This window comes from Phaenicophaeus curvirostris, chromosome 4 (genome assembly GCF_032191515.1).
Source record: "Phaenicophaeus curvirostris isolate KB17595 chromosome 4, BPBGC_Pcur_1.0, whole genome shotgun sequence".
Lineage (NCBI taxonomy): Eukaryota > Metazoa > Chordata > Aves > Cuculiformes > Cuculidae > Phaenicophaeus > Phaenicophaeus curvirostris.
Genome location: NC_091395.1, coordinates 58610432 through 58634940, shown reverse-complemented (window position 1 = coordinate 58634940; position 24509 = coordinate 58610432). Strand labels below are relative to the sequence as shown.

Sequence of the window (24509 nt, the reverse complement as noted above, 5' to 3'; positions counted from 1 at the left end):
TTAAAATTCAGATTTCGTATATCAACACTTACAATTTCTTTGTGATTTTTCACCTTGCCTTATGACATATCTATACTCATAAACCATTTCTTGAATGTCCGTGCATCTCTTGTAGTAGAGATCTATTTGTTCCACTGTTTCTTCGTCATGAAGAGGGTTAGAAATCTATAAAAAGGCAAATGATGGATAAAAGGCATTTAAAGTATTTGTTGTTGTCTGGGCTTTGCTAGAAAGAAGTGTTGTAGGCAAATGACAAAAGGAAACAGACTGTTTCAAATAAGCTGTTTACAATCAACTTATCTAGTACATCATGTTAACATGCTAGACAACATGATGCTGGCCACAACAGACCATGACTTTAAGCAGTCAGCATAATCCAAGAAACCATGTATGAACTTCCAAAACTGACCAAGCCTGTATGACTTTTACCACCGATTTAAACAAAACCATAAATCAATCAAATGCATTCACTAACGTATCATCAAAACCTCTTGGAAACAAAGTAATATTGTAAACAAGTCTTTACTTAAATACAGATTTAGGAACATTGTTTTACATACTCATATCTAAAAGTCTTATCTCTTAGCATATGAAGCGGTAACTAACATTCCTAGATTTCAACAGAAACACATTTTGGCTGCATATTGCCAAGTGCCATTAAGCTTCACAGCAAATTTATCACTTAGTAAGAGCTTCAGTTAAGACAAAATAAAATACAGCTACTGTAGCATATTCAAACATTTCCAAATACTGCTTTTTTTTTTACCTGTTCTGTTTCCAACACACTAAGACGATAGTATTTCACAGGTCCAAAGAATGCTTCAATACCATTTACATATCCACTGCCTCCAAGGACAAAGTACCCAGCAGTGTCATCATAATAGAAATCTTCCCTAAAACTTGAGAATGTTAAAGAGAATTAAGTTGGCTATTAAGAGGTGCTATGAAAATAAAAAAGAACTTCATTTCTCAGAATTTCAGTAACTGACAGCCTTAAATTCCTTGCCAGTATCTTTTCATTTTCTCATCTGTTTACTCTCAATATCTACTCTGTGATTCAGTGTGATAAATTCTGGAGTAAATTTAACAAATCCCTTGTCTATTAACGAATTAAACCAGCAGTGTTTTATTTTTCTGACCTGTAGGTATCTTCCGGAGTTTTATGCATTATTACAAAAATTCAGAGATAGCAGTTTCATCTCTTGCACTTTTCTAAAACTGACAGGTGAAAATGTAAGTTATCTGTCTCCTAGAGTTACTATCTATAAATTCACAGTTTCTGCTTTGTAAACTGTAGCAGAGAGAGAACAACACTGAAGCCTGCCATGCAATTTATTGTTATATAGTTCCATATTAAAAGGGTTTTTAAAAAAATATTTGCACAAGAAAGAGCCCCTCTTAAGTTAAAGTGAAAGAGAACAGTTAAGGATTTATTTAAAAAGAAGGGTACATGACTCAAATGCTTACCATAATGGATTGGGCAAGAACATTTTTGGTAGAATTTTGCTCTCTGCATAAGCAAAGTAGGTGACAGTTTCACTGGTGAAATCCTAGCTCCAGCAACAGCAAAACTTCCCTTGACCTCAGTAAGGCTGAGACTTCATTTGAAGACTGATTCTAATGCCACTGATCTTCCGACCAGTTTTTAGTAAGAGTTATCAGACTCTAGTACTAGATTAAGCACATTAACTCAACTAGCTCACGACACAGCCCACGCTCAATGTAAACACAGTAATGCAAATTGGTCTTGAGTGTGTGGAGTAGAAAGAGACCACAGACATTTTGAAAATCATTTGGAATCTTGGATAAAAACTTGTGTCCTCCTTCTCACTTTTTCCATGTCCAAATACATACACACATATTACTTGGCAAAGGGGAAAATGCTGCTTACGTAAAAGACTGGTGATGATGTGTTTTCAAATTCTTCCCAACACTGCTCACTTCTATCTAAAAGAACACAAAATATTAATTGTAATAGATTAAAAATTACAAAGTATATTTAGTAAACTAATTACTCTGTGTTCAGAAGATTACAGCTTGTTGTATCTTTTCTGCACTAAAGAGGATGATGCCATGTATCTGAGTTTTGTCAGGAGAGTTTCATGGTACACACTGGCACTGGTCTGTCCTGGTCATCCACCAGAGGTAAAGTAGCAAACATAGCACAGATGTTGCCTATTTTATCTATTTCACTTCTGTGTTCATTTTTAAGACATTTGCTGAAGCTTTCATTCTTCTGAAGTGTGAAAGGCTGTTGTGCTTTCATACAGCAGAGCACTAAGTGAAGAGAATATTGATCTTAAGAAACTGTAACCTACTGGTGAAGAATGGCCACAAACCTAACGTAGCAGGCCATGATTTAAAAAAAATGGAGTTCATTCCTACTTCTACAGGAGACAGACTTACAGCACCAGAGTAGTTAAAGGAATTCAGATGCCTGAAAAGGAAGACAAGACCAAGTTCTCATAACTAAGGACTAAGTTGTCTAAGGACTCACAAAACAACCCTACAAAATTTTCTCAAATGCCTAGGTATTTTTATGGATTCACCAACATATTTACATGTTTTAAGAGTTCTTTGACTCTTAATTTCTTGATGCCTCAGTTTCCAAACCTTCCCTTGTTTATTTAGTCTGTCTAAGATAGCACTGGACTAAATTTAACTAAGCAATGGAAGTGAAGTAAGTGCTTAAATAAGGAGATTCTTCTATATCTTTTAAGGATCATAGCATTTAAAAACTTAAGACTTGTCAATGAGAAGAGACTGAACTACAGGGTTTAACTGTCTCAGAGAATGGGTTCAAGTACCGCATTTTTAAGCTTAGTCCTACTTCCTCTTCTCTCCGCAAGAGTGCTAATTAAACTCTTCATGACTCCCTTATTTTGTCCAGGCATAGAAATTCATTGACCGCAAGTTTTATCTCATACCCGAATAAACTCACTGTGCTCTTTGATGGAAGAATATTTTTTCTTAATCTGATCACACAAGCAAGGCTCAAATTTCCAACAAGCCAAGACAAATATATTCTGTATCAGTATTGACAGGAATTTTTACATTTGCACCTGAAGCTGAGCTTCCAAATCCATAGGCTCTTCATGTTCTCATGAACTTAAATAATGACTACAATTTAAACAAGCAGAAAAAAGACAGTTTTGACTGTAAAAAACACTTTTTTTCCACTTTTCCTTTAAATAATATATTTAAAAGTAAATAAATGTTTCCACCTGGTTTTCTTGCAAGGTAATCAGTATGCTCACCACTTACTTACTCAAATAAGGGTGGGGTGCAAAAGGAACAGCAGTAGTTTACCCTGTACATTGCTCTTGTAGTACAGCATTGTTTCAGCTTTATTAGCCACTTAACTCATACTTTAAATTTGCTTAGTTGTTCTTGCAAGTATTGAGCAATTCTTTTTACAATTCAGAATGTAATCTATTCAACTGCTTTCAAGCAGAAAAACGTTGAGAAAAAGAAGACTAAGATTTTTTTATTGTTTTCACACATATCTTAACAGCTGGAGGTACAGACCAGAACTTGGGCAGGGAGATTGACTTGGTTTTGGAAGGTTCTTGTGAAAAAACAGTTGCCATTTGTTAAAATGTAAAGTACGCATTTCATCTCCTACAGAGGGATACTATAATATATTTTCGTCTTTTAATGGTAGTCAATACTATACTGCTTGGTCAAATATGCAAAACCTGGAAATGACACATGCCTCCTGTTGGCTCACACATCTAGGTAAGAGGCATGATGCTGTACAGAAGCCCAGACACTTGTATTTTCATATCAGAATGGTAGAAACACCTGACTCTCTACATGCAAAGTCCCTACGGCGCACCATGTAACTTTATGTAGATAGGGTATCTAAGTCAGGAGTCCTGGTTGCCTGTAGAGTCAATAAAGTCTCTGGAGAGCAGCTGTGCACCAGGATATGCACTGAATACACAGTAATTCTAGACTCTCATCTCAAGCACTGAAGTCGACTTCCTGAAGCTGGACATTCTGAATATCCCTGGCCTGTTTCTGATTGCAGATTTTTCATTCTTTTGATAGGTGAGCATGTACAAATTACATAATTTCTCTTAGCCTCAGCTGTTAAAGAGTTTGTCAGAGGCACCATCAAACTAGACAAATCTCAGTCTCAACCCTGTAATTCAGTAGCACGCATACCTGTCCACCCTTAAAAGACAGATCCAGTCGAAACCACTGCTTTAGAGGAAGGCTGAAGCTAGTTTTCACTGCAAGGTCATCTCCTCTCATGAGGTGCATCTGAATATGGACATAACCTAACAGAGCAAAAAAGGATGAAAAGAGGAATAACCACCACAGAAATATCAACATTAAGAACGGGCTTCCTAATATATTATTCACAGTGATTCTATCTTCTTCATCTTTTTCATCACCAACAGAGATCTGGGGACTCACCAAGCCACACATCAGCTCTCACAGAATCCTAGGAAAACATGCTCTGCATTTCAGTTACACATTTCAGATGCTAATGCCCAGGCTCTCACATGAAACCACGGACTCAAACCCAACTGAGGGATAAACACGCTAAACATGAGGCAAACAAGGACGGTGCCGCAGTTGAACTCAACACCAGAAAGCAGATGCGACTTGCAGCAAACAGCAGAGGGAAACAGCAGGCAGTGGTATCTGCTCAGCATTTGACTGCTAGCACGTGAAAGTGCAATGAACAAGTACAAGACAACTTTACCCTCCACTACTGGGACCTACAGAAGCCAGACTCATGATCTGAGCTCTTAAAAGCAGAACAGGCTATTATAATAATCTAGTATAACACTGAGACTAAAACTGGCCCTAAACCCTCTCCAAGAAAATCTCAGAACAACTTGATAACTTCCAGCTGAACTGCCATTTTTGTTTGTTCTTCAAAGAAAAGCATCCAGTTTATAACAAACAGATTAATTATCTAGATGGGTTACAATACAGAGAAAACAGAAATAGCAAAAAAAAACCAAACAAAAAAAAACAGAGAGGAAGGATTAGTTGTGAAACTCGCAAAGGGGAAAAAATGTAACCTCTTATGAGAAAGCCAGGTGTGCACTTCTAAAATGCATGCTTATTTCCTCTGGGACCCTGCTGGGCAGCCCCAAGCTGCTGAATTTCATTATCTATTAGAGGCTGAAGAGCTTAAAAGCCTAACACCTGCTCTCCTGCTTAAAAATGTAAAGCAAGAGTGGTGAAGCTTTCCCCAGCAGATTCTGCACCTTAAATAGCTACTTCCTCTGGGAGGAATGCTCCTCTACTGCAAGTGTTGTGAGACTAAGACAGTGCTGTCTCTTAATTTTTTTTTGATCATGGAAATAGACTGTGCTTCTTAAACACTGGAATATAGGCAAGACCTTAAACCATTTGGACTTTTTCTGAGGCTATTCCTAATTCTAAAAAATTTCATGTAGTACGTATATAAGAATGAGAACAATATTCAAAAAATATTTCAGTAATAATAATGAAGCTGGTTCATTGAGATAAGATTCTTTAATCCCAGTGTATGTTCCTGACCTGTAGGATTCAGCCTATTTTCCTGACAAAGCAGATGTTTTCTGATGTTGGCCAACATTAGATGCTATCCAACTATTTCTGTCTTACAGTATTAATGTACCCTATTAATGTCCTTTTCAGACACTAGAGTCAAAAAGAAGCATTTTGCAAGCAATCAGTTTCACAAAACAGGTCCGATAAAATATTTATAAATGTTATTCCTAGGCACACATCTATCTACGTTAGATCCCTTCTGAATGCCGTTGATAATATCCCTTACCTTCCTCATTTAGAAATACAGCAGGAGTACTATACATTTCTTTCCGGTCAATAAAATAGAGTATACCACACAGATCCTTTTCACAGTGATGTAGTAAATACAGCCAGATTGAAACGGTGAATCTGTATGAGCAAAAATAGACAGAAATTCCACTCCTGATGAGAAATCTCCCTATATCATTTGCAAAGCATGCATTTCATTCTAAGTTAGCAAACCTGTTTCACATGTTATCTTCAGAAGAGAACACATCTTCCACAGTGAAAACCTTCAGAGCAACAGTACTTAAGACTCTCGGATCTGTGATCTCCTTTTAACTGTACGCTTTTGTGGTACCGACATGAAAGGGAAGTAAGGGAGTGCTATCTGAATCAATTCCAGAATGCTGGGTCAGAGCTACTGCCAGATCCTACATCAACAGTGAGCTGAAAACACAACTGAGACAACTTGGAGCCAACCTTCAGCGCACAGGCTACAGTACAAAACTCCCAAATGCATGGTCTTGTAATCTTGATTGTGGAAGCCAGCAAAAATTAAGCTGTGTCTTCTATACTAAATGCCAGCTGTGAAAATGCGCTTGGGAGAAGCAGTTAAAAATGAATCCAGCCTCTGGATAGTACAGATATGTATGAATATCTGCAACAGAGCCATGACAGAATAAATAAAGGTGGAGTCTGTGCAAACTATGGAGCGGTGCAAAATAAAAACCCAAAGACCTGACAATGTTATCTACTGAGAAATTTCTGTACAAAGCTGGCTGAGGCAGTAAAAGCAGAATTTATACCACAGTATTTAAGGAGTGTGCCAATCTGTTTTGTTGCTGTTAACAGGAACATGACCAATCATTTCCACAGTAGTTAAGCCAACACTGAATGCCTTTGAAAACTCTGCCTCCAGTGCACAACCAATCAAAACATTACAATTATTATAATCTCTCATAATTAAGTTCTCTTTTCATAGTGACTTTTACAAGGAGATATTATTCAAATTTCATATTTCTATAACTAAGAAAAAAATGCAAATATTTGTTCATAATACTGTAGAATTGGGTCAGCTTGCCTTGTTTCACTCTCAAGAAGTTGTTAAACATACAGTGCCTTCTTTCCTAAACTAAAACAATGTAGGTCTGGAAGCCTAACACTTGCTCTCCTGCTCAAAAACAAAAAAAAAAGCAAGAGTGGTGATGTTTTCCCCAATATAGTCTACACCTTAAATAGCTAATAACATCGTATTTTCCACAGATGGTACATGGGTGAGGTAGAAGGGTTTGTAAATCATGATGATTTGTAAATTGATTATTACGACCTATAGGCAAACACTGTGCTTCCAGAAAGACTGCTTATGCTTATATATTGCTCTTTTCATCTGTCACCTCTGGTAATACAGCAAACTTATATGCTGCAGCCTCCACTTAATCCTTGATTGCCACTCTGAGTACATAACTGTTCTGGACAAATTTCTTAGGACAGTTTGGAACAATGCTGACCCATTTCATATCCCCCGTTACCACAGAATGCCATACAGCATGCATAGTCCCACTCTGTCCTTGCTGCAGGCTGTCCACAGCCTCAAATGACAGCTGTCTATCCCCAGGCCTCTTTCTTTACAAATCCCTGACTGAAGCCAAACAAGTAACTTTGGTTAGATCAGACTGCTTCTATGGGCCTTTTGGTGCAGTGGGGAATCACTGCTCACATATGGACAGCTGAAGGAAAGCTCTCTTCTTCTTATCAGAGCTACCCCAGGCTGTCACACAACCACAACACACAGGCAAAGCTTGATGTTAACACTGGAGACACGACTTGAAGGCAAGAGAGGGTGGCACTGCGTGCAGCAGGTAGACAGCTGCAAAAATTCACGTCATATATTCTCAACCAGAGCTCCAGCATCTCACGACAGAAGCAGAATAAAACAATGCTGGTGAGCAAAGGACACAAGGCTGTCACCCATCGTGAACAGGAAAGGAACTAAACATTGCTCTGTATTTATGCCTTCAGAGCTAAATATTGAGGGCTAGTAATTTTTATGCAACTGGCACTATCTGGCAAGTCTTTTGCATTCTTCTTGTGGTCACAGGCCAAACGCAAACCAGCAGGCAAGTTCCAGTTCCTGCGATCATTTCCTATTTCTGTAATAGTTAATAGTGTTGCTGGGGTAACACCATCTGGTGGAAGGGAGATATATAAATACATAACTCTATATATACTTTTTCCTCTAAAGTAGCAAAATAAGACCAAAGAGTTATGACTGTTTTGGGAAGGGGGAGAAGGGTAGAGAAAGATGATCTCTGTAACAGAATAGCATGCAGGAGCCAAGGGGCTTTACTCCTCTCCAACTAAGAGAATTTACACAGGGATAATGAAAGAAAATAGTACAAGCTCTAGCTCAAGGACTTAGCTAGGCAGGGGATATCACTAAGGGCTTGGTATAAGCTAACTTACCCTCCTAACTGTATCCAACCAGCTCAGTTACACCTACTATTGGTACCTCTTACATATTAACTGAGGCTTAGCTTAACATCCTTCAAAACCGAAGTCAGAAAACAGAAGGAATAGCAAACTAGTTTCCTTTTAAGCCTCTTCTCGAACGAGTAGGTAGTATTCCTTTAATTTGTGGAGTATAGAATCATAGAATCATAGAATAACCAGGTTGGAAGAGACCCACCGGATCATCGAGTCCAACCATTCCTATCAAACACTAAACCATGCCCCTTAGCACCTCGTCCACCCGTGCCTTAAACACCTCCAGGGAAGGTCTAATGGTTTAAGTATATTCCATAGCCTTCAATAATCAATTACAGCCCACTTCAATTATTTAGCTATACTTACATGGGATAATCAATCTGGTGTTGCCTGACCATCTCAAGTTCTCGGTTTTCAAACTGTTCAAATTTCTTTATGATTCCTGTTTTCTCCCCGCTGGAAGCGTATATGAAGTTGAGAATCTGGACGTCATCTGCAAAATACAATCTTTCTTAATCTGCCAGAGAATAAGCATTAATAACTAATTAGCTCACCAAACCCCAAATAATTTGTTACAAGCTTACTTTAAAAAACAAATTTGAATAAAATGTTATTTCCTGCTGTTTCATTTTCCCCTATAACACACTCAGATAACGCATAAGATGTTTCACACTTGTCAGAGATCACATTGACTAATCTAGTTGTCAACAGTTCTGTGTCTAGATGGAGATCTGTGACAAGTGGTATCCCTAAGGGATCCAGTGCTGTTTTAATATTTTCATCGATGATACAGACAGTGAGATTGAGTGCACCCTTGGCAAGTTTGCAGATGACACCAAGATGAGTGCTGCAGTTGTCATACCAGAAGGATGGGATGTCATCCAGAGGAACCTGGACAAGCTGGAGAAGTGGGCCTGTGTGAACCTCATGAGGTTCAACAAGGCCAAGTGCAACATCTTGCAATACAGGCTAGGGGGATGATATGACTGAGAGCACCTGTGTGGAGAAAGACTTTGGGGTGCTGAATGATGTGAAGCTAGATATGAGCTGGCATTGGGCTCTTGCAGCCCAGAAAGCCAACGGTATCCTGGGCTGCATCAAAAGAAGCATAGCCAGCAGGTCGAGGGAGGTGATTCTGCCCCTCTACTCTGCTCTTGTGAAAAGAAACGGCTCTGGGGAGACTTTATAGCTACTTTCCAGTACCTGAAGGAGGCCTACAAGAAAGCTGGGGAGGGACTTTTTACAAGGGCAGGTACTGTTAGGACTAGGGGGAACGGCTTTAAGTCGGAAAGGGGAAGATTTAGATTGGATGTTAGGCATAAATTCTTCACTATAAGGGTGGTGAAGCACTGGAACATGTTGCCCAGGGAAGTTGTGGCTGCCCCATCTCTGGAAGTTTTCAAGTCCAGGTTGGATGGGGCCTTGAGCCTGATCTAGTGGGAGGTGTCCCTGCCCATGGCAGAGGGAGTTGGAACTAGATGTTCTTTAAGGTCTTTATGGTCCCTTCCAACCCAAACCATTCAATGATATGCAGAGCTGACTCTGAAATAATGCATTAAGGGGCTGAACAACTCACTTTGAAGACAAAGGAATGACATCCACTAACATCAGTGGGGTTTAAACAAAGTTGTTTGAATACACTTAGAAAACAGAAGGCAATGTTGTGACAAATCTCCAGGCTGGCCATGATAAAACAAGCTAGCTCTGAAGGACACAACAACTTTAGACACTTGCAGCTTTAACCCTACAGTTATGCAGTTTACATAGTCAACAATGTTGGCCAAGTAAATAATTTTACGTAACCTTTACTGTTTACTACCGTTATGCACTTTCTAGCAGCTTACCAAAGATGCTATTGGGATCCCAGTAGTTGCCTTGGGGAAAAAAGTGACATCACACCTACCGCTTTCATGAGGACACTGAGGTATCTTGTTTGCCTGAAGCATCCACAAGTAGTCAGCACCCCACTGAAGGCAAACTTTGTGGTCCTTATATGGGCGTTCAAAAGGTGGAACAGCTTCTAAAAAAGTGTAGTTCTTGGCAACTGCATCCTGGTAGTCTTCATTCTGCTCAATATCGTAGCTGCTAGCTGATTTGTGACTAATCCATGCATATAATATCACACTGTGCACTATTATTGAGTTTCTGATGATATAATCGTCTCTGTAAACCATGATGCTTGGAAATTTCAAATGTACTTGTCGGGTTTTGCTAACATAAAGGTTGTTCTCGTCGTTCCATCTCCTTCTATACACTGGTACACCAGTCCTGAACTCGGAGGAAGCTACTGCTTCCAAGTTGATGACACAAGGCTTAGAACATAAGTACTGAACCGAAACCTCAGAATTGTTAAGAACTTTCTTTTCTAAAATGTTTAAATGAATAAAGTCTGCATAATCCATGTTTTGTCTAAACTGTGGAGTAACTGACGTTGTCCGTAATGTCTCCTTTCCAAAGGACGGTACACAATTCTGGAAAAAAACCCAAACAAAGCATGTTAACCAGAGAATCTAAGTTTATGTGATTGCTAATGTACTCACAGCAATAACAGAACACTGCAAAAGCAGAAGGTTTATAAACCACACTCAAACTCCAGAATACCAGTATCCTTCCACAATGCAAGCAGCTGTGGATTACTGGAGAGCTACCATCAGGTTTTGATGGTAACAACTCCCCTACATCAAGTTCTCAAAGTTGCGCACGCTTGTACAAACAAAACTGTATTTGTAGGGTGTATCCTTCAGCCCTTCCGCAAGTGGAATCCAGTCTAAGATACTGACTTGCACGTCATGCTATTTACACACGCTCCTAGGATCAGGCCTAATGAGTATATACTACACCATATCAGCATTTAGTCATCGTGTCCTTGTTGACTTGCACTGGCACAGCCTGATGGTTCTATATCTTTTTCTAGAGTTACCTGATTTTGTTACCTCCCATGCAGGTACCGGAAGAGCAGAATTACAATGAAAGCAGGTCGCAGTGGTTTCCTGAGAATTAATTCATGTTCATAAGATGTTTAGGAGTTTATTACATTCCTGTCCTGAAGATGGACTTACAGATCTGAGCAGCAAGACCAGCAGGCAGCATTTGCTTAGTTCTTGCTCTCTATAGCTATGCACGCTATAGTATACTTCAGAAGTGAGTGCTTGGATGTAACACCAGGATTATCCCACATGCTGAAGTTCTTGTCTCTAAGGCTACAAACAGGTTCTTTTCTTTCTGCTCTGCAGTCAATGTCCGGCTTGATGCACGGCCAAGGATACCCATGACTACTCAGCTCAGAAGGCCAGCCACCAGCATGGCACTTCTGCCAGCTCCCCTGATCCGTCTAAAATACTGAGGATCATCACTAAGGATTATCAGGGAACCTGGTGGTTAAGATTGCTTAAAATCAGAAGACCTGTCCTGGGTAACTTTTAACTTTGCTAAGCTTAAACAATTAGAACTGAAATTTATCTTGGATATCTACCTTGGACTGACGGCTCAGATAGACAGAGTTACACAATAAACATTTCTTTTTATTCGTTGGTGTTTTAGTATTAGCTGAGACACGTGCTCCAAAAATGCATGAAGCATGTTTGGGTCCGCTGCTACACCCCACCTAGCAAACCCTTTGTGAGGCTCCTCCAGTAAGGAGTAAAGACCACATAAATGCAGAGCAAGCCCACAATGATGAAGCTGTGACTGCAGCCAGTTAACTCTTTCAGACATGTCTGAGCCTCTGTTACCAGTCGGTTGCGTCTACACTGTGCTCTCCAGTGCACTGCAAAGGGTGTGTATTATCTAAATGTTTCTACTTGGTGAGGAACTGTAGTTCTGCCTTCCCCATTATCTCAGACAAGGCAGCTAATTGTACATAATCTTGGACTACAGAGAGGAAGGATGAAAGGATTACACGAGTGTGATTATGAGATTTAAATACAAAAGTTTCCCAGCACAGTAAAGAGGCCAGCTATGCTGGATTCAAAACGTTAGCATAAACTAGACAGAATTCAACTGGACAGACAAAAAGGTTATGTTGTACGGGGGCAGCTGTCACGTTAAAAAGTGACACCTGACAGGTGGCTAGGAAGACCCCCCATCAAGTCACAAGGTTGAAAACGGACCCCCTTGCTTTCTCAGCATCCTCTCAGAGAGAAGCCCAGGCACAACTCGATCCATTTCAAGTCTCAGACTTGGTCGATGGTTTATGACTAAAGAACTATGTGTATGTGTGTGTGCGCTTATATGTGTTTCTGCCACAAGTCAGAATCTCATTATCTGAGAGAGCCTCCTTAGAGACTGGCAATCATAGGGTTAATAAGTGTGGTTCGAGGCCTGTGCTTTTGGTGGTGTCTGTTTTTGTCTGAAGCAATACCAGCTTATAGGAGTGTTTGACCACCACTCAATCTATGCTTTACCAGATGCACTGTCCGTTGCCAGCTGCTCCTTTTGCCAACTCCTCTCTTCTGCAAAAAACAAGCTTATGTTGCCATTCGCAGGGCCTAATAAATCTATTGTACCACAATAACTTAGCCACAAATGCTGTCAAAAGTCTTTTTTTAAGACCTGTAGAACCTGAAGGAGTTGGCCCAAGTCATAGCATCATATAATGGTTTGATTTGGAAGGGAGCTTAACGATGATCTAATTCCAGCCCCCTGCAATGGGCAGGGACACCTCCCACTAGACCAGGCAGCCCAAGCCCCATCCAACCTGGCCTTGAACATCTCCCGGGATGGGGCAGCCACAGCTTCCCTGGGCAACCTGTGCCAGGGCCTCACCACCCTCATCGTGAAGAAATTCTGCCTAATGTCTACTCTAAATCTGCCCCTCTCCAGTTTATACCCAGTGCCCCCAGTCCTATCACTACAAGCCTTGGTAAACAGTCCCTGCCCAGCTTTGGCATTATATTTGGTCGCTATAAGGTCTCCTTGGAGCCTTCTATTCTCCAGGCTGAACAACCCCGACTCTCTCAGTCTGTCCTCGTATGGGAGGTGCTCCAGCCCTCTGATCATCCTTGTGTCCCTCCTCTGGACACGTTCTAACAGCTCCATACCCTTCTAGTGTTGAGGATTTCAGAGCTGGACACAACACTCCAGATGGGGTCTCACAAGACAGGAACAGAGGGGTAGAATCCCCTCCCTCGCCCTCCTGGCCACGCTTCTTTGGATGCAGCCCAGGACACGGCTGGGTTAAAAAACATCCCCGTGGGTGGCAAATGCAACAGCCCGTGGGGAAGCGACAATCTCCAGGAGCGAGAAACCGTTGCGGCGCTCGCCTCGGCCCCGGGCCCGGCAGGGATCGCAGAGTCCCGGAGCGGCTTGGGCTGGGAGGGACCTTAGAGGCCACCCAGTTCCAGCCCCCCGGCCACGGACGCCCCCACTGCCCTTCCCGGGGCGGCGGTTCAGAACCCTTCCAACGCCGTGTCCCCTCGGGGCCGCCACTCACCGAGAGGAGCAGAAGGAGAAGGAGGAGGAGGCGGAGGGGCGGCGCGGGGGGCTCGGCCGCAGCCCCCATGCTGCCGCCGGCGGCGACGCGGCGGATCCGGCTTCCTGGGGGCGGGGCCGGGCAGGTGCGGGGACCCGGGGGGGGGGCGTGGTCAGAAAGGGGGCGTGGCCAGAGGCCACGCCCCCTTTCTGGCCACGCCCCCCCCCGGGTCCCCGCCCGCAGGCCCAGAAGGGGGCAGGGTCCTCATTGGACGGAGCCAGAAGGGGCGGGGTCAATGGGGGCGTGTCCGGAGGGGCGCGGAGTCTGAATGGAGAGCGGCGCCGAAGGGGCGTGGCCAGAGAGGGGGCGTGGCCATAAAACTAGAAACGTGTCTCTAAAGGAGGCGCGGTCAGGAAGGGGGCGTGGCCCGCAGGTGCCGCGCCGCTCGGCTTCCGGCGTCTCCCGGAAGCGCGTCCCGCGTAGCTTCCGGGCTCTGGCGGCCGGCGGGTATGGCGCGGCTGTCCCGCACGCTCGGCATCTTCGGCGGCTTCGTGGCCGTGGTAGGGGCGGCGTTTTACCCCATTTATTTCCGGCCGCTGCTGCAGCCGGAGCAATACAGTGAGTCCGTACGCGGTGTGGCGGGGAGCGGGTTTGGGTGTGCTGGGAGGTGGGTAGCTCCCCAGAGGCTTTCTGCTCCGCTAGGGCTAATTAAAACATCGGTAATGATACTCGTAGTGCTCTTTTTTTCCAGTTGTTGGCCGGCCCCGACCCTGTAAACATTGAAGGTCAGGTTGGAAAGTGGCTTTGAGCAACCTGATCTAGTGGAAGACCTTCCAACAGTCCTGGAAGACTGGGGAAGTCCCACTGGACTGAAGGCTGGCTGATGTTGTGCCCATCTACAAGAAGGGTCGCAGGGAGGACCCAGGGAACTACAGGCCTGTCAGTCTGACCTCAGTGCCAGGGAAAGTCATGGAGCAGGTGATCTTGAGTGCTACCATGAAGCACATGCAAGAGAACCAGGCGATCAGGCCCAGTCAACATGGGTTCACAAAAGGCAGGTCTTGCCAAACTAACCTGATCGCCTTCTATGACAGAGTGACTCGGCTGCTGGATGAGGGAAAGGCTGTGGGTGTGGTCTTCCTGGACTTCAGCAAAGCCTTTGACAGAGTTTCTCAGGGCATTTTGCTTCAGAAACTGTCAGCCTCTGGCCTGGACAGGCGCACACTCTCCTGGGTGGAAAACTGGTTGGATGGCTGGGCCCAGAGAGTGGTGGGAAATGGTGTGAAATCCAGCTGGAGGCCAGTGACAAGTGGGGTTCCCCAGGGCTCAGTGCTGGGTCCAGCCCTGTTCAATGTCTTTATCAATGACCTGGATGAAGGCATTGAGTGCAACCTTAGCAAGTTTGTGGATGACACTAAGCAGGGTGGAAGTGTTGATCTGCTGGAGGGTAGGGAGGCTCCAAAGGGATCTAAACAGGCTGGACCGCTGGGCTGAGTCCAATGGCATGAGGTTTAACAAGGCCAAGTGCCGGGTCCTGCACTTGGGGCAGAACAACCCTATGCAGTGCTACAGACTAGGAGAAGTCTGTCTAGAAAGCTGCCTGGAGGAGAGGGACCTGGGGGTGTTGGTTGACAGCCGACTGAATATGAGCCAGCAGTGTGCCCAGGTGGTCAAGAAGGCCAATGGCATCTTGGCTTGTATCAGAAACGGCGTGACCAGCAGGTCCAGGGAGGTTATTCTCCCTCTGTAGTCGGCACTGGTGAGACCGCTCCTCGAGTACTGTGTTCACTTCTGGGCCCCTCACCACAAGAAGGATGTTGAGGCTCTGGAGCGAGTCCAGAGAAGAGCAACAAAGCTGGTGAAGGGGCTGGAGAACAGGCCTTATGAGGAACGGCTGAGAGAGCTGGGGTTGTTTAGCCTGGAGAAGAGAAGGCTGAGGGGAGACCTCATTGCTCTCTATAACTACCTGAAAGGAGGTTGTAGAGAGGAGGGTGCTGGCCTCTTCTCCCAAGTGACAGCGGACAGGACAAGAGGGAATGGCCTCAAGCTCCGCCAGGAGAGATTTAGGCTGGACATTAGGAAAAAATTTTTCACAGAAAGGGTCATTGGGCACTGGCAGAGGCTGCCCAGGGAGGTGGTTGATTCACCTTCCTTGGAGGTGTTTAAGGCACGGGTGGACTCGATGATCCGGTGGGTCTCTTCCAATCTCATTATTCTATGATTCTATGTTCCTGCTCACTGCAGTGGGGGGGTTCTCTGAAACTGGTGGCTGCGGAAAACACCACTTTCCTTCCAGAAACACAGAAAACTCACCAAAGCCTTTGACCAACTCTGTAACGAGTGAGCTCTTGAGCACTGAAGGGTACCTGAAGCTTTGGGTGTGAAGGCGTATTGCAGGACTGGTAGGGACAGCACTCGTTGCTCCTAGACTTCTGTTAAATGGCACTAAAAGGAGTGGAGAAAAGTTCTGGTGTAACCACTTCCATCCCCTTGCTTTAACTTTCATAAAGTTACGCAAGCTGTTGGCATTAACCTGAAGATGGCTGTGGTTAATCTGCTGAGGTAGCTAAAGAAATTTCTAGGAAGCTAAAAAATAAAAGGAAAAGGTTAACAAACTTATTGATCTTCTTGGAAGGACTTTAGCCTTGCATCAAAGCTGAAGTAAAATTTAACTTGCAGGCAAGTTTTTATTTAAGGAAGCTGTGTTTATGAAGTTGGAAACTGCCCACGAAGTTAGATTTTTTACTCTGTATTCTTGTTTAAAAACCTTCCTTGTTTTTTTGTGGTTTTTTTGCTCATTTGGGCTTATAATGCACAGTTATCAAGTTCTTAAGCTTGCTGTTTAATATTGGATTCTAGATTTTACCTACTGCATGCTCTCCGTTGACCAAACCCTTACTCATTTCCTGTGTGCTTTTTTTGATGCTCATCACTGCGATTGGAGAGAAGCACAAAGATTCATTGTCACAATACGTTTGACAAGAACATGGAATTTCTCACTTGTGGTACTTGAATGTTTTAAACTTTGGGATATGGAAGATTTGATTTTTCAGAGTGCAGTCTATTAAGCTGCATGACAACAAGATTTCTGAAGAAGCTCACACCTCCATTGGCTTGAGCTGTGGCAAACGCTCAGTATTTCTGCATTTTGGGATGCTAGGTCTGAAGTGTTAGACATTTGGATTAACGACACGTACTAATCTTGCAAAAGGCAAGAATGGGGTTTGGTTCTCTGGAGTGACATGCAGCTATGTAAACATGAAATACTGTCTTTTCTTTCTTTAATTTTGTTTTTCCTTTGTATCGCTCAAATTCTACACAAATGAGGCACAATATATTAAGGAAGAAGACTTTCCTGCTCAATTCTTACAAATATTCAGAGAATTCCTAGCAGTTTAACAAATAAAATGGAAGATGCTTGGAAAAGCTGTATGTAATCAAGTTGTTAAAGTGTACTTTATATCATGGATGCAGGGGTTTGACTTGATTTCATACAGAAGTGCTATAATTTTATAGAGTTTTAATACTTCAGCTTGTGGCTTTGATGATTCTATTGTTTTCCTCTCTGTAGCTTTAGAAAAGACTGTTTACTCATATGAAATATATAGTTTAGTGGCTGTGTTGAAACCTTCAGCGCAGTCCTCTTCTACTTGGATGAATTAGAACGGTGGGTTGACAGCTGCTATTTCGATTGGGACATTTTCACAGTAGATTTTGCTGAACAGAGAGACACTGCTCCTTCTTCATTCTATAAGGTGGTTATCCTCTCATCAAGACTGGCTCTTCCTTATTGTCCTTTTTTTTTGGCTTACCTGTTTTCCAAGTTGTTTCCAGGCCCCACCCCAGTCTCCCTATTGACTATTCTGTCTCATATTTCTCATATGCTGCTTCTCTGCGCTAGTTGCTTTGCTGACCAGTTAACAGCTCTTTCTGTTCACCCCACGTGTGTTCTAAATCTCTCAGACTGATTCTTATTTTGATCTCTGCCTCTCTTCTGATCTTGGCTTCCACCAAAGGCTAGGTATCTTTCTCCTCTATGTCACAGAAGTTAAGTCTGATTCCTTGCCCTAATTTATTCTGTTTTCTCTCTCTGGATTTTGTACTTTTTTCCTTTGAAATTAGACAGTTCCTTGAGATTTTTTGTCTGCTAAAAAGGATGAAATGGCAGTTACCATGTTCAATTAACAGAATCGGAGAAGCTGGATCTGCCTTTAGTGCCTGGCCCCTGTGCAAGCAGAATCAATTACTGTGATGTGCCTGCTGGGCTCCAGCAGCATTAGGCTTGCACCTAGAGGCCTGTAGTGCCTGTGTATTCTCGGTGGGAGAGGATGCTGATAAGTTTCAGTTTTAAGGTGAGCTTAATTCTAAGTTTCCCTTGAAACCATGTGCCCTACGCTTTCTTTAATGGCTTAAAAAGTTCAGTGATATGGGTAAAAGGCTAATCCAGCTGAGCTTGCACTTCCTGCTTCAAAGTACCACAGCAGTAAAGTACCGAACTGGAAGATAATAAAAGAGATGGCGTTTTTAATGAGGGGAAATGATGGGTTTTCTCCATTTCTCTTCTTGGAAGTGATTGAATCTTTTAAAGAAAACGAAAAGCCTGAGACAGACCCTTTCCATCCCTCTGCTCCTTTATTTCACGAAGTATACAAGAACTAATTTTGTAGATGCTGTCATGAAATCTACTTATGATAAGAAGCAAGATCTTTCAGGGCCTGAAAGTGGGGATAACTGATTGTGGAAAGAATTAATCTTGTGAAGAGTGTTGTGTTGAGCCGATGAGTGACATCTCCTGAAAGTGCTAGTCATTCCTTAAGTGATGGGATTGTGGCAGGTAGTTTGGCATCTTTTATTAAATAGCAGTCATTGCTTTAAGATGATTATCTTCTTGTTCATAATCTCTCAAAACAGACTAGCTGTTAGTTTCTCAGTGAAATGTGAATACTAAATTCGCGTTGTGTAGATGTGTATTTTGATACTTGTAGATGGACTTCTACTGTGTAGCATCCATAATGAAGAACATTTTCAGTATTGTTTTATTGGGTTGAGTCAAGATGCCTGGTATTTACTTTTTTTTTCAGTAGTGCCCTTTCTGTTCTGTTTTCCAGAGAAAGAACAGTCAATAAACCGAGCTGGTATTGTTCAAGAGGATATTCAGCCTGCAGGTATACTTGATTCATACATTTGCTTTCATTTAAAGACCATTTTGGAGTATGAACTGAATATTTATGTGGATTTAAATAATACAGTGAAGAATGCATTCAAAGAATACATATATAATAAACTTACCATGAAAAGGTTTTTTTTCAAGCTAAATTCTTCACTTGAAAATAATGGATTTGATAAAGCTTGATTTAAACGGACTTAACTGGCCAAATAAGTTGCAGAGATTCTGCTATCTTCACACTTTCTTAATCAGATACCAATTTCCACAGCAGAAATAAACTTACGAGCCACCTTGGAGCAAACAACAACCATGGGTGGACTGGGCTTTAGCTGTAAAAAAATACCTTATTTCACCCTGTTTTTGTGGAATACTGCTTTACAACTCAGCTGAGACTTTTTTTATGAGCGCTTTGTCAGTACCTTCCAGTCTCATGGCTGGAGATGTAAGGCAGAAATCCACTATGCATAGAGGGAAATTTGGAATGCAGTGCTAATAGCTTTTTAATCCCTGCTATAGCCAGTAAAAGGCATAGAAAAGCATGCGAGGGAAATAAAATTCAAGTGTGGCAGACTGTCCTGGATAGTTCATTGTTTCATAGTGTCTGGCCATGCGTTATGCGAGTTTGGCACTTCTTGTTGAAAAACACAAGAGTGCTTGTCTTTATCAAAGAATTCATATTTGAGTATATTGAAGAGCAATGTATTCTTATTTTTAGAAAAGCCTAGCATCAGCAGCAGTTAAATCATCAGTGCAGGACTTACTTTCCAGGAAAGTGGTGAAATGCTAAAGAGGAGTAGGAGGGGTGTTGTGAAATTTGGAGTCTGGTAAACCTGCCTTTTCAATTAAACATTAAAGAGGATTGGACTGGCTCATTTACCCAAGATGTAGGAACAAGTTTTTAATCTAAATTTATCTGCTGATGAGAAGTTACGAGATCCACTAGTTGAAGGTGAAATCTAGACAAATTCAAGTGCCAGGTGCAATTCTAGATGGTTGGTCCAACAGTATTAGAGCACCTTGCCTAGTGGTGAGATAGATTTTTCCTTTATCTGAAACTTAAGATTGAGATAAGGTTGTCTTCCAAAATATTTCTGTAAGCTTCAGCAGAGCTGTGAGTTCACTGTAGAAATTGTCAGGTTCTTCCATTGCTTCCTACACAAGGCTGGAGTAGCCGACCAATTTATTTATTTTTTTCCAACAGCCTAGTTATGAACCGCTGGTATTCTCTGATTTGTAGGGTTAAAAGTGTGGTCTGATCCATTTGGAAGGAAGTAATGTTGTCGGCTGAGTGTATTGCAAAGCAGAACTGAAGATGGACATCTTCAGCAGTTTCTTCTTTCACTGAAGTGTGTCTTTGGGTGTCGCTGGAGAAGAATTCTGAATATGCTGTGTGGGCACATGAGGAGCAACAAACGCTACTGGTTGGAATCCAAAGAGATAAAATCATGCTAGTCTTGACAGAGGGTGCTGGGGCATAGTGCACAGACTGATAGAGACCTGAATGATTCCCGAGTTTAGAAGTGAAATATTTATTTCCTTGAGAAAAAGGAAGAGGAATTATTTTTGTGGATAATCTGTAAACAGTTGTAGAATAAATTATAATTAGAATAAATCATGCAGAGTGCTACTGTTTATTCCCTAGTTCTAGAGTTACTTTTTTGGGGTTTATTATGAAAACGTGGTAGACATATTTACTGAAAGAGATCAATGCAGAAAATATAACATGGTAAGTGTAAATTTTCACATTAAAATTTCTTCCTTTTAAACCAGTGTGTATTTTCATTTTTTTGCAAGTAATCGTGACTGGTTAACCTTGACCAGCTGCCCACCCAGCCGCTCTCGCATGCATACTCCTCAACAGGGCAAGGGGAGAAAATAGAACAACAAAGTTCGCGAGTCTGGATAAACACCAGGAGATTGCTTACCAGTTACTGTTGCAGGCAAAACAGACTCGACTTGGGGAAAATTCATGTAGTTTGTTGCTGGTTAAAATAGATTTGGGTAATGAGAAACAAACCCAAAAAGTAAAATAATGCCTTCCCGCTGCCTCCCTTTTTCCAGGATCAACTTCACTCTTCAGTGCTCTCTTCCCTCCCTGCCCCCACTCCTCCATCCCCTGAGTGATGAATGGGGGTTATGGTCAGTCTGTAACAGTTGTTCTGCCCCTTCCTTCTCAGACTTTTTCCCTGCTCCTGTATAGGGTCTTCGTGAGCTAAAATTCCTTTAGGAAATACCCAACTACTGTGGTGTGGGCTCTTCCCAAGCCTGTGGTGTAGACACTACTCTACATGGTCTTCTCCATAGGCTGCAGGGCACTATCTGCTCTGATGCCTGGAGCACATCCTTCTTCTTTTCTGACTTTGGGCTTTGTACAGCTGTTCCTCACTTTGTTCCCATAATTCTTTTGCTCATCTGGTATTTTCACAAAGGTGCCACCTGCTTGGCTGGGCTGTGTCTCCCAGTGGGTCCTTTGTGGAGCCAGCTGCAACAGTCTGTGGCTGGTGTGGGGCAACTTGTGCACCCTGCCTTCCAGAAGATTATCACTAAATACTGGGGTAGAAAGGCAGATACTTTAATCTTTTTTTTGCAAAGCACTTTTTCGTAGTGAGTTAAGGATTGCCCTAATGAAACTCTTTACCCAAACTGGGTATCTGTCTTAAGAACAGGTTCTATATAAACTGTGTGTTTTCGAATTTCAAAAGAAAGAAACAGTCCTTAAGCTCTAGCTACAGTCCATAACCTAACTTATATTGTTCTTGAGTACAGGTGTAGTGTGTGCATTTATCTCAATATACACTCTTCTTTTCTTGATTAATTTTTAGCATTTCATTATAGTGTATAAGATTTTAAAGACCATTTCATGATTATACATGTTATGAAGACTGTATGCACAGTGAGTGTTATTTAGAAAATTATAAGGTGTTAGTTTGTTGTATTTTTGAGGCACAGTTTTGTTAAGATGACAGATGAAAGACTTGCTTGCAGTATTCTTTCTTGAGCTGCTGTTCTCTTAATTGCTATTCCTTTCCTATCTGCTGTTGTTGTTCCTCTCTCCCTCAGACATGTTTCCTCTTCTGAGTTTATTTTTTTACAATTTTCTTCAGTTTCCTTGCCTGGAGAATGTGACCATAATTGATTCCTTTGAGTTCTTGGGTGATTTCATATGATGGCTGACATCAGAGTGAGTGTACACATTCACTCTAGGGATGATGACAGAGTTTTCACTGCATAGTGCAGAGCAACCCTGTGTGCTACAAAAAGAAGAATCAATTAAATTTAAGATGAAAGAGATTTTTATCACTTAAACCTTTCTTCAATGAGGCTGTGGAAATAAGGGAGCCTTATTTTTTGTTTTAGTGAGCAAAACATTATACTGATGCATCAGACAGTTTCAGCCAAGTTGTTTCATCTAAAGTACCTTCCCAGTGGAAACGCGATATTGCTTAAATGCAGATACTCCATCTATAAGTGACTAGCTGCAGAACAGAGCTTTAGGAGAAACTGAGAATTGTTCAATAATGCTGCTTCTGTCATTCGGTGACACAAATGCTTAAAACCCATACATCATGGTAGCGTGCAACAAACATTAAACCACTCTTTTGGGATAAATGATATGACAGGATGTTAAATTGCTTAGTTTGGAGTTAAAAGATAAGACAATCTCTGCTACTTGTTTACTTTGTGAAGTTGAGCAATTTGGTGAGTGGATCTTGCCTAGAAAAATGTTAGATAGTTTCAGAACAGTGGCTATTGCTGGCAGGTTCCTTGGTTTTACTTAAATGTTGCAAATCATTTGGTTTCATTAAGTCAATTATTTAGCATTTGTAGCACTGTACATGTCTATTGGTTTGTTGCAGTGCAAAAAAGCTTCCTAAGTTTTATAATTGCCTGTGTAGAATTACAGCAAAATTGTTGAATACTACTGAAGTGAATCTAAACTCTGCATCTAGCATGGATTGGTTTTAATGATCATCACTTCTTGCTTGCTATATTCCATGTAATTAAATGGGCTGATTGGTTGTATCTTTGAAGTGTGGCGAATGTCTTCTTTAAGTCTTTGGTATTCTGCCTGGGTAAAACTGTTAAGTCAACAAGGGACATACTGCAATAATTCTCCAGAATTCACACTGCAATTTTCTGTTTACTCTGGCATTTGCCAATTGCCTGGAGACTTGTCTGAGACTCACATGGGGAGTCCTAATCCTGCAGCTGGCTTTTTGGGCTTTGTGACAATGCTTTGTTCTGCTCATGGATACTGGACATAAGCCTCTTCCTCCTAGCTACCCCAGTTACAGGTGAAGTTGAGTACAGCAAATTGTGATCCCCATGACTCTTTTCTTATCTTCCTCTGGAAGCAAGAGGTTTTGCTACTTTTATAGCCTTCAATAGCTATTATTTTTAGGCACAGTCACAAAAAGTTGTTAGATGTGTTTATAATTATGCATAACTTTATGTAATTATCCGTTCTTGAGAAGGACCAGTCAATGTTTTGCAGATTTGCTAGTTTTGGTCCACGTCTTCTGATTGTTCTGATAGAAAGGTTGGGATAAAACATTTGATAAAAATGCCTTCTTAAAATGTTTTCTCAACAGTTACCTGTTCCATAATATGAATGCTTATTTATTCTAGCTGGAATATGAAGAGCAAATATAACTTCAGCCTTTGGAGGACTGGAGAAAAGTTTTAACCAGGGCTTTGACATCCCAACAGAAAGATCTGATTGTACTAAGTTTAGGCCTGCTGTTGTATACTGATGAGTTTTGAAATTATTAAAACTTGTGCCATGAAGAGCAAATCTGACATTTTGGTCTAAACGCAGCTTAATTTTGAAGCATTATAGACTGTTGATGATGTAATGAAACCCTCAAGCACAAACACTTTAGGATGAGTGAGTATGGCAAAAGATATCAGGCAAGTTGCCAGGTTATACATGTAAGCAAGACAAATTTCTCTTGCTGAATATTTTACTTCATTTCTTGAGATTGTTCCCACTGACAGGGATTTTTTTTCTGTAATATACAAAGTGCATTGAATAGCCTCAACTGACTGTTGCAAATTTTAATGTACATATGCCCTCCCACAAAAAACATTCCAGAATAAGAGTCAGTTCTCGTGATTTGGAGTTTTCTAAACCAAAATAAATGCTTTTTTTTTTTTTTCTTTCTTGCAGTCTAGCAATAATTAACTACTCATTTTCTCAGTACTGTGTAAATTCCTACTGACCTTCTTCATGTTAACGTGCAGACACAGCAGTAAATGAAAAGCTGCATTCGCTTTTTCTGTAGTGCCCTACAGTCCAAATAGAGTGTTTGCTAGTGGGAGGAAATTATTTTCCAGCTTCTGAGAAAGTGCTGCAGAATACACAGTTTCCATGCGGGCGATGTATAACAGGAGAGAGAGAGAAAAAAAAAAGTGCAGGTCAAAGCATATTAAAGCTCTTATTTTCACATATTAGCCTATGATCTGAGGTGTATAGTACAGACTGTGTGGGCCTTGCAAGAAAGATGGTGCAGTGTTTAAGACACTATGTTGGAAATTTGGACTGTGGAGGGAATTTCCCTGTTCCACCACACTTTTGTATGGCAGCAGGTAAGTAATTTAGCCTTTGTGCTTCAATCCCATCTGTAAAAGAGTATTTCCCTTCCTTCTAAGGCATGATGAAGGTAAATACAGGGGTGGGGGCTTTTT

The 24509-nt window shown here is 41.8% G+C and overlaps 2 protein-coding genes across 2 annotated transcripts in view; one reads left to right on the top strand and one right to left on the bottom strand.

Moving 5' to 3' along the window:
• Positions 1-10715, bottom strand: part of SEL1L3 (SEL1L family member 3) — a 32485-nt gene extending 21770 nt beyond the window's left edge. Inside the window, exons 1-7 of the mRNA XM_069856201.1 lie at positions 10148-10715; positions 8611-8737; positions 5786-5907; positions 4171-4286; positions 1892-1947; positions 767-899; positions 33-165 (exon numbers count right to left, since the gene is read on the bottom strand). Coding sequence (XP_069712302.1) covers positions 33-165; positions 767-899; positions 1892-1947; positions 4171-4286; positions 5786-5907; positions 8611-8737; positions 10148-10646 — 1186 coding nt within the window. The 5' untranslated portion in view covers positions 10647-10715. The remainder of the gene's footprint in view (positions 1-32; positions 166-766; positions 900-1891; positions 1948-4170; positions 4287-5785; positions 5908-8610; positions 8738-10147) is intronic.
• Positions 10716-14113: 3398 nt separating this feature from the next.
• Positions 14114-20587, top strand: SMIM20 (small integral membrane protein 20). The gene is made up of 3 exons (XM_069854907.1): positions 14114-14272; positions 18763-18819; positions 20059-20587. Exons 1-3 carry the CDS (start codon positions 14164-14166, stop codon positions 20094-20096), a joined length of 204 nt encoding a protein of 67 aa, XP_069711008.1. The 5' UTR covers positions 14114-14163; the 3' UTR covers positions 20097-20587.
• The last annotated feature ends 3922 nt before the right edge of the window (positions 20588-24509 follow it).